At 42.3% G+C, this 13,446-nt stretch overlaps 1 protein-coding gene across 1 annotated transcript in view; it reads left to right on the top strand.

The window, feature by feature from the left end:
- Positions 1–646: 646 nt before the first annotated feature.
- Positions 647–13,446, top strand: part of MOV10L1 (Mov10 like RISC complex RNA helicase 1) — a 38,548-nt gene continuing 25,748 nt past the window's right edge. Inside the window, exons 1-5 of the mRNA XM_033162859.1 lie at positions 647–735; positions 6,842–7,026; positions 9,530–9,686; positions 10,343–10,455; positions 12,240–12,430. Of these exons, the coding sequence (XP_033018750.1) occupies positions 648–735; positions 6,842–7,026; positions 9,530–9,686; positions 10,343–10,455; positions 12,240–12,430 (734 nt within the window). The 5' untranslated portion in view covers position 647. The remainder of the gene's footprint in view (positions 736–6,841; positions 7,027–9,529; positions 9,687–10,342; positions 10,456–12,239; positions 12,431–13,446) is intronic.

Genomic DNA, 13,446 nt, shown 5'->3' with positions numbered 1-13,446 from the left:
ACATCCCACAATATTATCTTACTTTTTTTTATTAAAAGGTTGGTTAGTCTTTCTGAATTTATGTAGCTACTTCCAGGTATAGGCCAGTATATTACTACTACTACTACTACTAATAATAATAATAATAGCCAACTCCTAGGGCCTGAGGGGACCTCAACCACCCAATAAAATATTTGAGGTGGCCAGGACCCCCCAAAGTTGAGACAATGCCATTCAAAGACCGTGGCATGTGATCGATTATGCGGGGCGCGGCTTTCCCACGCCCCCCCCCCAAAAAAAACCCCCAATATTTTATTCAAGTTGGCACTCCTGATGTTAACAATACAGCACACAGGTACGTGCTGGTGAGGAAACGTAGAGCCCAACCTCACGACCGGAAAGGCTTGACAACAAACAACAAAAAAGACCTGCCCCCGTCAACCATTCAGCAACGTCCAAGCGCGAGCTGGAAAACGAAATCGAGCGTCGCTACTGCGCTTGCGCCGGCGCGCGTTCTTCCTACCCGGCGCAAGCGCGTGGCTTTATAAGAGCGGGTCCGAGCATGCGCAGTCCGCCTCCCTCTCGAACGCCCCTTCGGTTTCCAGCGCTTCGTGTTGTTGGGCGGAGGCGGAAAAGCGCGGGAAGGCCAGCGGGCAGCGCAAGAGAAGATGTACCACCTGTTTTCCAAAGTCGTCTCTTTTTTCTGGCGAAGGGCTGACGAGGAGATGGAAGGAGGCAGGCGCCGGGCAGCAGGAGGTAGAAGAAGCTGACTGACTTTCCCCCCTCATTCCCTCCCTTCGAGCTCAGCTTTGTTCCCTTCCTTGGGTTCCTTCCTCCAGGGTCATCCTACGCGTGTCTACTCGGAAGTAAGCCCGGTTGAGTTCCGTGGTTCTTACTCCCAGGACAGCGAGCATAGGACTGGAGCCTTAAACACACAAAAAGCTCAGGCCCTCGCTTATGCCTTGCTTAATAATAATAATAATAATAATATTTCCCATAGCCTATTTAATCACATCATTATTATCCACTTTACCTCTTTAGAGCCTATCTGCTTCCTTCCCTCCCACCTCTTGGCTTTCAAAATTAACCTTTATATCACAGCATTTTATATATTTTCAAATTCTAATAAAACTCATCACAAAATACCTCAAAGTTTAAATAAATGTAGAAAGGTAAAAAAAAAAATCTCATTACAAGTCTTCAGATAACCCTACTAATGTTGTTAATTGCTTACAATGATCTTTCAAATATTGTGTAAATTTACTCCAGTCTTTTATTATTTGTTATTTATACCCCGCCCATCTGGCTGGGTTTCCAGAAAGTATTTTGGAATACTTGATGGTGCTGGTTTCAGATTTTTCCCATCAGCTTCGCCAGTTCTGCAAAGTCCATCATTTTCATCTGCCACACTTCACTGATGCCTTTCTTGGCATTAGCTGCCTCATTATTATTTTTATATAACTACAAGTGCACAGAGCAAGGTATCTCTCTCTCTCTCTCTCTCTCACACACACACACACAAAGATCCTGATGTAGAGCTTTATTTCCCCATCTCCACCCTTGTTGCTGATGGAGATTTTTCACTCGCCCCTTCGTCCTTCATTTCAGGTGCCAAAATGTTTTGGGTGGGCCCTGGTTGTAGTCCACAGCTATTGGCAGAAACCAAGTTGGCCACCCGTCATATATTTATTTATTTTACTTACATTTTTATTGCATTTGGTATGCTATACATTTATTTCCCACTGACTAGTTCTAAATACATTAGGTAAAGGTAAACCAACTTGCTGGATCATCACCTTGTCGTGGTGAGTGGGCTTGCATGTTCCTATGACTCTTGTGAGCGAAGCCGTCAGGAATCTGGTACTCCCAGCAGGGTCACCCAAGGCGGTAAGGTCAAAGGGAAGGAGCTAGACAAAGAATGATCCAAGAAGTCCTCAACGGCAGAACAGGTGGATGATAACAAGCAGTATGTTACAATGGCTGTGAAGGCTGCAGCAGATAGGAATCTACCCGTTTGTCGTGTCTACTTCATGCCATTGGAACAGAGCCCTACTGCGAAGACTTTGCGTTGGTCAGCGTGCACTGATCTACACACATAAAACAAATTCACACACAGGCGTCTTCCAAATCAACTCCCGCCTGGAAACCAATTTCCCCACTGTGAAAGGACGTGTGGATAAAGAATTAGCCTCCACAGTCACGTACAGACTCATTGTTAAAACCATGTTTATGGAAGACAGTCTTACTTGGCTATGAGTTGCCAAAGAAGAAGAAGGTAAAGGGACCCCTGACCGGTAAGTCCAGTGGCAGATGACTCTGGGGTTGCGGTGCTCATCTTGCTTTACTGGCCGAGGGAGCCGGCATTTGTCTGCAGACAGCTTCCAGGTCATGTGACCAGCATGACTAAGCCGCTTCTGGTGAACCAGAGCAGCACATGGAAATGCCATTTACCTTCCCACCGGAGCGGTACCTATTTATCTGCTTGCACTTTTTGGTGTGCTTTCGAGCTGCTAGGTTGGCAGGAGCTAGGACTGAGCAACTGGAGCTCACCCTGTCACAAGGATTTGAACCGCCGACCTTCTGATCGGCAAGCCCTAGGCTCTGTGGTTTAGACCACAGCGCCACCCGCGTCCCTTTAAATACATTTGTTGTTGGTTGTTTAGTCATGTCCAACTCTTCATGACCCCATGGACCAGAGCATGCCAGGCACTCCTGCCTTCCACTGCCTCCCGCAGTTTGGTCAGACTCATGTTGGTAGCTTCGAGAACACTGTCCAACCATCTTGTCCTCTGTCATCCCGTTCTCCTTGTGCCCTCCTTTCCCAACATCAGGGTCTTTTCCAGGGAGACTTCTCTTCTCATGAGGTGGCCAAAGTATTGGAGCCTCAGCTTCAGGATCTGTCCTTCCAGTGAGCACTCAGGCCTGATTTCCTTAAGAATGGATAGGTTTGATCTTCTTGCAGTCCATGGGACTCTCAAAAGTCTCATCCAGCACCATAATTCAAAAGCATCAATTCTTCACCCATCAGCCTTCTTTATGTTCCAGCTCTCACTTCCATACATCACTAATGAGAAAACCATAGCTTTAACTATACGGACCTTTGTCGGCAAGGTGATGTCTCTGCTTTTTAAGATGCTGTCTAGGTTTGTCATTGCTTTTCTTCTAAGAAGCAGGCGTCTTCTAATTTCGTGACTGCTGTCACCATCTGCTGTGATCATGGAACCCAAGAAAGTAAAATCTATCACTGCCTTCATTTCTTCCCCTTCTATTTGCCAAGAGGTGATGGGACCAGTGGCCATGATCTTAGTTTTTTTGATGTTGAGCTTCAGACCATATTTTGCGCTCTCCTCTTTCACCCTCATTAAAAGGTTCTTTAATTCCTCCTCACTTTCTGCCATCAAGGTTGTCATCAGCATATCTGAGGTTGTTGGTATTTCTTCCGGCAATCTTAATTCCGTCTTGGGATTCATCCAGTCCAGCCTTTCTCATGATGAATTCTGCATATATAAGTTAAATAAGCAGGGAGACAATATACAGCCTTGTCGTACTCCTTTCCCCATTTAGCATTTAATTACTCATTTACAATTTCATAGTAGTTCCAGGAGTAGTCATCAGTCCTAAGGGGTGGGAGGAATTGGAACTAAATCTTTTAAATGTGGGGCAAGAGGAATTGTTGCAATTTTGGTTCTCCTTATTGACACCACCTCTTTCCAGAAACGCTTGATTTCAGTACGTTCCCACTATGTATGCCTATCATCAATATGAAGAAGTGTATGTCTCTAACGGTTGTCGGATAACATCCTGCTTCGCTAAAACTTGGGCCTTGTTTTTTGATAAATGCACATGATTGCAGTCTAAATTAAATAGGGAGTAGCTGACCATTTAAGACTAATGTCTTAAATTGGCAGATCCATCATCCATCCCTAGTTGTGTATCAGAAGATGAATGTTGGGCTATTTAAGGGAGAAGAGTGCTGTTGTACTCAGGTCTGTCTTTCAGGCTAGAGCAAGGTGCTGATTACACCAAGGTTGCAGATTTGATCCCCATATGAGACAGCAGCTGCATATTTCTGCATTGCAGAGGGTTACTAGATGATCCTTGGGGTCCCAGTTCTGTGATTTTAATAGGACTTTTTCATGTATTGGTCGTAGAATTTTGCATGGCTGTTTTTTTCCCCTTTAGAGCAGATAATTGGCACTAATAACATTGGGATTTCCCCTCTTAAAGAAATATGTGGCCCTCCAAGGCTTTTTAACATATAAGGGTTTTACGTTTGAGATCATGTCCTGTGTGACTATTCCACACACACATACAAACACACATCTTCACTATATAGTCTTTCCCAAACTGGTGAACTCCAGCTGTATTGGACTATAATTTCTGTCATGATTGACTTTGGCTGTGGGCTGATAAATTTTGCTCTTGTATTCTTAGAGTCTTGTTGAAAATAAATGAACAACAACAAAGCCTGTACTAGGAAATCTGGAATAGATTCCTTTAAGAATTTGCTCCTCTTGGCTACAAAACAGCCTTTCTAAGAAATCAACTAACATTCTAGGCTTCTTCATTTCTACATTTTCTGGGAACGATTCCTACTTGTTGCCTAATTTGTGTTCAACTTTTGTGTGTGTTCTATTTGTCGCATGATGTTTACTGTTAGTAATCAGTGAATTTCTAAGAAGTATAGTTCTGTGAATATTACTACATACACACCCCACACGAATGCTGACATTTCAAGTGACTACAGCTAGAGTCCATGTAAACATCACTTGTTCAAAAAGTGAATAGCTTTTCATAAACCAGCCTTGTAAATAAGCCCATTAATGTTACTAGCCTTCCCCCCCCCCAAAAAAAGCCTGGTTAGCCTGCTGGGAACTTCTGGAGGAATGGAGAGCTCTGCTCCTTCTCCACTCATTCTCATATATAGAAGTCCATGTACTTGCTTGCATGCAATTCCTTATTGCCTATCACTGCTTAAATACAAGGATACGTAAACACATAATTTTTGTCATATAAATTATGATGTGTTTTTGAAAGGTGTGTGCTCAATTTTGAAGCCAGCCTTTTCACTTTACAAAAGGGTTTAAGAAATATCCTCATGCATATTCACTGGGAATTGTCTTCCATGCTCATCAGTCTTACTTACAGTGGTGCCCCGCTAGACGAAAATAATTCGTTCTGCGAAAATTTTCGTCTAGCGGGTTTTTCGTCTTGCGGAGCGGCAATGACAGCCGCGCTCCGCAAAACGGAAAAAAAAAAGACGAAAATTTTTCGTCTTGCGAGGCAGCCCCATAGACTTTTTCGTCTTGCGGGGCAGCCTTCCGCTAGACGAATGCCTTCGTCTAGCGAGTTTTTCGTCTTGCGAGGCATTCGTCTAGCGGGGTACCACTGTAGTTTCTATAGTTCGTGGCACTCTTCTAAATTGTGGGCCTTTGTAGTTGTTGCTAGATACTACTTTGTCTAGTGAGATTGGCAGTGTTATCTCAATCTCACACATGTACTCGCCAAGCATGCATAGAAATGGCTGTCAACATGAGAATGTATCAGTGCTCAAGTTGATTTAGGGGGAGGAGAAGAATTAAGATAATTACGTTTTCTCTACATATGGCCAAAATGCCAAATTATGGTTTGGCAACACAGGAATAAGCCTGGAAGGAGCTTTGGGCTTGCGTGTTAACTTCCTTCCTTCCCTTGCTCAAGTGCAAATCATAGCTTTGTCAGTTTGGATGTTTTGGTAAAAATATGGTGTGACATAACCCAGACAATAACTCATTACTCTTAGGTTGTAAAGGTAAAGGACCCCTGGATGGTTAAGTCCAGTCAAAGGCGACTATGGGGTGCGGCACTCATCTCGCTTTTCAGGTCAAGGGAGCCAGTGTTTGCCCACAGACAGCTTTCCAGGTCATGTGGCCAGCATAACTAAATCACTACAAAACAAAAAATTCTTTCCAGTAGCACCTTAGAGACCAACTAAATTTGTTCTTGGTATGAGCTTTCGTGTGCATGCACACGAAAGCTCATACCAAGAACAAACTTAGTTGGTCTCTAAGGTGCTACTGGAAAGAATTTTTTGTTTTGTTTTGACTATGGCGGACCAACATGGCTACCCACCTGTAACTAAATCACTACTGACACACAGAGGACCGTGATGAGAGCCAGTACGCAGGGAAATGGCGTTTACCTTGCTGCAGCGGTACCTATTTATCTACTTGCGCTGGGATGCTTTCAAACTGCTATGTTAGCAGAAGCTGGGACAGAGCAACAGGAGCTCACCACTGTCATATGGATTCAAGCCACCGACCTTCCGATTGGCAAGCCCAAGAGGCAGAGTAGCACTGTGGTCTAAACCACTGAGCCTCTTGGGTTTGCCAATCGGAAGGCTTATTCAAATCACTGTGGCAGTGGTAAGCTCCTGTTGCTCTATATGATCAGCAAGCCCAAAAGGATCAGTGGCGCTATGGTCTAAACCACTGAACCGGCTCCCTCAGTCAAGCAAGATGAGCACTGCACCCCATAGTCGCCTTTGACTGGACTTAACCGTCCAGGGGTCCTTTACCTTTACCTTTTTTTTACTCTGAGCTTGTGAGGAAAGGAAAGAAAAGGCAAGTATCGGCTTCATTTGCTCCAATAGGCTAGTCATAAAAACCACTTTGTTTCTATGCTGCTTAAAAATCTAATCATAAGAGGGGAGGGGAAACATGAATAAATAACATTTATTTTGCTAACCATCTTCATTTATAGAAATCTTTACAGATGTTCTGTTAAAGGTGGCAGGATGCAAGAATAATAATTTCCCAATGCTGTAGCAAATACAGCAAATTATTTTTTGAGACAACTTAAATATATTTTATCTTCTTTTTAGATGGCAGTGAGATAAAAACTGTATATGGTGTAGTGACAAGATTCTGCCTAGACTACGGCTTGATAGATGATTTGATCTGTTTCACCAGTGAAGCTGTGATGAGCAACATTCCACTGCAAGTTGGACAGCAGGTTGTAGCTCTTGTTGAAGAAGATAAAATCTCTCATGGATTAAGGGCAATCAGGGTGAGATTCAAATAGCTATAGAAATCGGTCATGTGATTATGTTAACTGTAAAATAAACTTCAATTTTTATATACCGGTAACTGATCTCAGTTGATCAAAGTGAGAGACTTTCCTACATATGCCAATTTGGCAAGAAAGCCAAAGTCACTTCAGACTCTTGAAAGTATATAGACTCTTCATCTACCAATTTAGGGCTTTTGTCGACACTTCCACTTGTCCCGCCACTTCCCCCTCACCGGGGAAACCTGCTGCTTACTGTTGAATCGGAACAAATGCCAATTATTTTTTCAGTGGATTGGTGTTTGTTCCAACTCAGCAGTAAACAGCAGGTTTTCCTGAGGAAAACGGGGTGGGGTGGGGACAAAGGGGGAAAACCAATCGGGTCTCTGTTTTCTAGGTACAGAACAAGCGGACGTGTGGACAAGCCCTTACTGTGAAGAGTAAACAAGATATTTCAGTGGAAAACATTTAGACACATTTTTCTTGCTAAATTAAACCAATCTGCTCTGAAATCCAGCATTTTATTATACTTCCATAAATGGATTTGAGTATTACTGAGCTAAAGAACAAGGAGCCAACCTGATTTAGTTTAGATAGATTTATTATTTCATAGCATGTAGTTTGGTCCATATACATTTATTAACTGGTAGTGAGCTGTCTCAGTTTATACAGAAAAGATAATAATTTGCCAGTGGTCTTCAGAAGGCAGTCACTGTTACGTTCCGCTACCCATGAAATAGGATGTCTCCTTTATAAGAACAATGTCTTTGTTCACCTGCTCTAGAAACAGTTTGTGTGTTTGTAGTGTAGCTAGGCTCCTAACATTCAATTTTTACAGGATGTATTTGCATGTGAAAAAGCATATAAAGTACAACGCTGGTATTCCAGATGGAGGAATACCTACAGGACCCAGTAGGTGGCAGAGTTGTCCCACTGGCTGAAGTTCCAGTAGTTGGCTACAGCCTCCTCTAGAATCAGCAAGGTTGGCAGTAGACAAAATACAACATCAAGAGAGAAGAGAATGTGGAATGAAAAACTAAATGTTAAATGCAAGTACCTCTCCAAAAATGTACAGTAATCATTTCCAGGGATTTGTAGAAAAAAAACTAAACAATGATGCATATGGAAAGATACTGCAAAGAAGCAGCACTTCTTCCCATCCTGCAAATAGGAAAGGTTATTTTCCATTAAATTTGCAGGAAGTTGCCAGCAGATTGTTCCAGAGAGAGACAGATCAATTCTGTTGAGAGCTGAAAATCAAAGTGAACTCAAACCGGAGAAAGCTAACAAGTATGAATTTAAACTGAAGAGAAACCTAATACATACATGCAGCAGTGTTTTGATTCTGCTCTAGTTAATATTTGTCTCGCTGTCTGCTATGGGAAAATTACATAATTTACATACAGCAATTCATTACATTGTCATTACATTATTCCACCATTTCAGTACAAAGAAAATGCAAGGAGGTGAGGGGGATAAAATCACTTATATGCCATTTGCAGACTGAAAATAATAACAGCGCTGAGTACCAATCATATCTGCTGGATTGATTTCTGTTCCAGAGAGGGGACAAATAAGGGAACATTGGCAATTTCCATTCATCTTCGTTTTTGTCAGAATTCACCAACTTCCCTAATTGGCAGTAGTTCAGTAACAGCCCAAGATGGAAGGTAATCTGCTAGTATTGAGCAGTTAACCCAACCAGCAGAGTACATATTAAGAAGCTTCCTAAGACCGGTACATGCTTTTGTAGTCTTCACAGTATCGAATTATCTCACTTTGTTCAGGTGGCTGATACGTATATAAAGAAAAATATAAGGCGCATTCACAAGCAATTTCCAGTGGTCATTGATAAACTTTGGAAAGTCTTAGAAAGCATATACCTTCTTCTGGTTCAGTTTCCCCCCCCCCCCAACAGTGTGCACCCTCTCATCTAGTTCTCTTACCAAGCTGGCTTGATTAAATGGGCCTGAGTAGCACACCTGATTGCTTGTTGGGCCAAGGAATGTATGAGCTCTTACAATCTGAGTGTATGCTCTAATGGTAGGTTCAGCAGAACTTAGGAGTGAATTAATTAAATGATACCAAAACACTCCTTTCTGAAACTGTGCTCCTGCTTTCAAAGCCAAGATCTGTGAGCAGCTACCTGCATTTCCATCCTCTCCAATGTCTGCAGCTCAGTGAATTGGATACTCATGGCTCTCTTTTGGTGCACTGTTCATGGCCCAAATACTGGTAAGCTCTCTAATATAAGGCTGATCCTGGTTGCCCACCTGTAGGGGAAGCTGGCTTTTGGCCCCTTTATTTGTACTGAGCACACTTCCAGGTTCAGTCCATAAATATTTGTATTGGTGAAAGGTTGTCAGCTGTGTACATGTTTGAAGAAGTTGTGCAGCATTTGGGGAGGGGGCACTCAGCAGATGAACCTCAACCTTAGGTCTCAAATCACATTTGAATGTTCTGCTAGGATGCCTCCCATAGGTAATTTTGATTTGTTATACAGGTAGAAAAGGTATCTGATAAATGGGAAGATGACAGCAAATGTCCTTTTGAAGGGGACCAGGACACCAAAACACTCATTGGCAGTATTACTTCTCTGACTGCAATTGGTGGCAGCGTTAATCAGACAACCTCCTTTTCCATGAATGATGTTTGTGAAGGTAACTGTTAAGTCTACCTTGATAATTGTGATAAACACAAAGTTGTGATTTTAAGTTGCAGAGGGTTTCTTTCTTTGAAAATTGCTTTAGATGAGTTGACAAAAGAGTTTCTAAGAATGTAAACTGGTTTAGAAAATGGTATTTTGTATATGTGAATCTGTAATCATCTTTATCATCTCAGTTACATTTCAGAGATGCGTTTGCTCTTGAGAGTAAGGTCTTTATTGTTGAATAAGCCGTGTAATCTTAGATCTGTTCAAAAGTTGAAAGGACTCTTGAAGTTTGGAGTACCTTCCCTTTTTCCGTTTTGAAACTTTGTTTGACCTCTGATATTTCGAAGAATAAAACAGTGCAGCAAATAGTCTTGTGACGCCTTGAAAACTAATGAATTTATTACAGCATAAGCTTTTGTGGGTTAAAGTCCTCAAAAGCTTATATCATAATAAATTCATTAGTCTTTAAGGTGCCAGAAAATTCCTGGTTTTTTCTGCAACGGGCTAATATGGCTACCCTTCTGCTCATTGCTTCAATGAATCCAATTTTTTGTTTAGTAGCTAGGTATATTTGCCTTTTAGTGCTCCAGCACTTTTAACTCTTCTTAAAGTGACTTAGCCTTGTTCAAACTGTTTCCATTTTCTTGTAATGTTATTGTTAAGGTTTTGACCCTTGTAAAGGAGATTGGGTGCAAGTAGAATATTTCATTAACCCAACGACCTGGACCAGTGAAGCAGTTTCTGTAAAGCCCTTGAGGTATAAGAGAATTGACAAGGTATGTCTATTGAACGGTTTAATTTTGGGATTTCTTAAAAATATTTTATCAAATACTATAATGTAAAAGGAGGAAGGATGGGTAACTATATAGCAGGAACTGTCCTTGCATGTGAAGCCACCCTGTTTATATATGAAGCATGTTCATTGTATTAAAATCTCCTAATTTGGGACTCAGCTCTGAAAACCACATTTTGGACTTCAAGTAGTTTAACTATTAGTGGCTTCCCTCTATCATCAGGATCCCTGACAATTTTAGTTCTGTGGGATCTGTAAAGGAGTCTTCAACCCTTCACAAGAGTACAGTTGTGAAGTATTATAGAAAGCCATGACAGGTAAACCACTGTAAAGTTTCAAGATTGTAGTTTAGGTATACCTTTTGACTTGAAGCTTGTCCTGTGTATATGTATATATATATATACACACACAGTGGTACCTCGCAAGACGAATGCCTCGCACAACGAAAAACTCGCTAGACGAAAGGGTTTTGCGATTTTTAGGTGACTCGCAAGACGAATTTTTCTATGGTCGTGCTTCGCAAGACGAAAATTTCAATGCATTCCTATGGGAATTAAATTAAAATGCATTCCTATGGGAAACCATGCTTTGCAAGACGAATTTTTCGCAATACGAAACGACTCGCGGAACGAATTAATTTCGTCTTGCGAGGCACCACTGTATATATTAAAAAAACAGTGAGAGTTAGCTTGTGTCCATCAAATGGATTTCCAAACTTTGTCTGAATGTTACTTATACAGTGACATTGGGAGTGTCCCGAGACGTGCATAGAGGCAACCAAATATTAACACCTGAATGGAGCTGTATTACTATGTAATGTTCACTGGCAATTTTTAAAAATCTACTTATTGATTATCACTTCACAGGTGATGTGGAATGATCATTCACTTTGAATGTAGTGCTCCAAGCTCATAGAAGACAACTTAGGATATTTGGCAGTTAAGAACATTGAGGGGCGTACTGGGGTGGGGGGGCAAAATCACACCTCTCCACTGTGGAGCCCATCTGCGTGCTCCCCAGGCTGCTCTTCTGGGCACCTCAGCAGAGGAATCCAGTTGCTGGCATGAGCTGTTGCAGCATCCCTGCAGGGTTCCCATCCCCAGTCAGCTGGCAGTACTATTAGAAGTGTGAGAAGAGTGCTCAGCAGGGCTCAGAGGGAAGAAAGATGGAGAGAGTAGGCGAGAGTTGCAGGAAGGAGGCAGAAGAGAACGCAGCGAGTAGTAGGAGGCAGGAAGGCAGATGGATGGACTGACAGAGGAGAAGAGGCAGAGCAGAGCTGACTTTTTGAGTTTCTGGCCCAGGGTCTCTTCCACCTTCAGAGGTGCCGATATGTCTCCTTAACAAGGGAGCCTCTGAGATCATTAGAGTACAATACAACATACAGTTTAAGGTTTAATATATTATTTGCCAGTTTTTAAAGAGTACAATGGTACCTCGGAACTCGAACAGCTCCGTTCTTGAACGTTTCAGCTCCTGAACGCTGACAACTCGGAAGTAAGTGCTCTGGTTTTCAAACGTTCCTCAGAACATGGGTGTCCGACGCGGCTTTTGCTGTGCAAAAACTTAGCTGTTGGCCAACCGGAACCCGCAGCTTGGAACTCAAACATTTTGGAAGTGGAATGGTCTTCCAGAACAGATTACGTTCGAGATCCAAGGTACCACTGTAATTGGATGGCTTGAAGTACAGTGCCCACTCAGTAACCTCAAATGGGCTATGTATGCTTACATTGATTTTATTGCATCTAAAGATAACTACATGTTTTACAGGTTCGTGTTTCCAGTGTGTGTGGAAGAACTGGTGTAGTTGACGACAGTATCTTTTTCACCCTGGATTTCCTGAAACTTCCTGATGGTTATTTTCCTCGTAGACATGACCTGGTCAATGTGGTGGTTGTGGAGAGTAACCAATCATGTTATATCTGGAGAGCACTTTGTATGGCTCCCACAGAAAATAACTGGTAATAAAAAACTTCTTCCCTCAGTCCACGACTGCGTAGAGTTCACTTTTTAAAAATCTACTTTGAAGTGAAGCCAGAAGTATTAAAATTGCATCCATAATTCTCCATGTATATTGCAACGAACCTCCCTTTCACACTCCCCTCCCCTGTTACTAAGTTTATTTATTTTTATTTGCTCAGGTGTTCCGGGTCAGACTAATTAGCCACCCCACCTGTCCCTCGGAGGTCCGTCAACGAAGTTCACTCCCTTTGTAGTTATAAAATAGGAGTATCTTAGTAACTGGAGTTTCTTTGTCCAGCTGCCGCGGCCGTTTATAATCCTTGCTCTGGGCTTCAGGGGTTAAACACCTTTTTGCCTACAGCCTCAGGGTCTCTCTCTCTAGATCCCTCACTGTATCAGTCTGCTAAACCCTTTTAGCAACTCAGTGGCATACACAATATTACAGCCCGCCAGCCCCTCCTGAGTGAAACCCCTAAGACACCCCGCAGGACAGTTTGGACTCTTCCCTGGGTTCACCTCTTCATGAGCAGTTTATAACCCGCTGGACCCAAAAATTGACGGCTGACTTATAGCAACAAAACTAGTCTTTATTTACTTTTTAGAGCATAACGGTTTCAGAGAATCAAATGTTTAAACGGCATAAAAGGTTTTCTATTCAGTATAACATACTAAACCTTCGACCTAGCCTAACCTACCCACCACTATCCTGGTCTCTAACCCTCTCTCCCTCAGTCACCACTCACTCCCTCTTTCTCCCTCCTGACCAACTGCCGTTCCCTCCTTTTAAAGGGTGAAAAGTCCCGCCTCCTGCGAGCGAGCTGTCAGTCACATAGAGTGTATGTTAACTCCTAATCACTGGGGCTCCTGACAATATCCTGCCTAAGGGCAGATCCGTTACATATATCTTGAGGAGAAGAGTGGTTTAAAAAAAAACAACACATTCTGGTTTTAGCATTTTATGAAAGTTCTGTCAGTTTTAACTTTCTAACTTGAGAAAAGAAAAATGTAGATGTGT

The sequence above is a fragment of the Lacerta agilis genome, chromosome 10, assembly GCF_009819535.1.
Source record: "Lacerta agilis isolate rLacAgi1 chromosome 10, rLacAgi1.pri, whole genome shotgun sequence".
NCBI lineage: Eukaryota > Metazoa > Chordata > Lepidosauria > Squamata > Lacertidae > Lacerta > Lacerta agilis.
The sequence above is the reverse complement of the archived record's forward strand: the minus strand, read 5'-3'. Positions and strand labels throughout refer to the sequence as shown.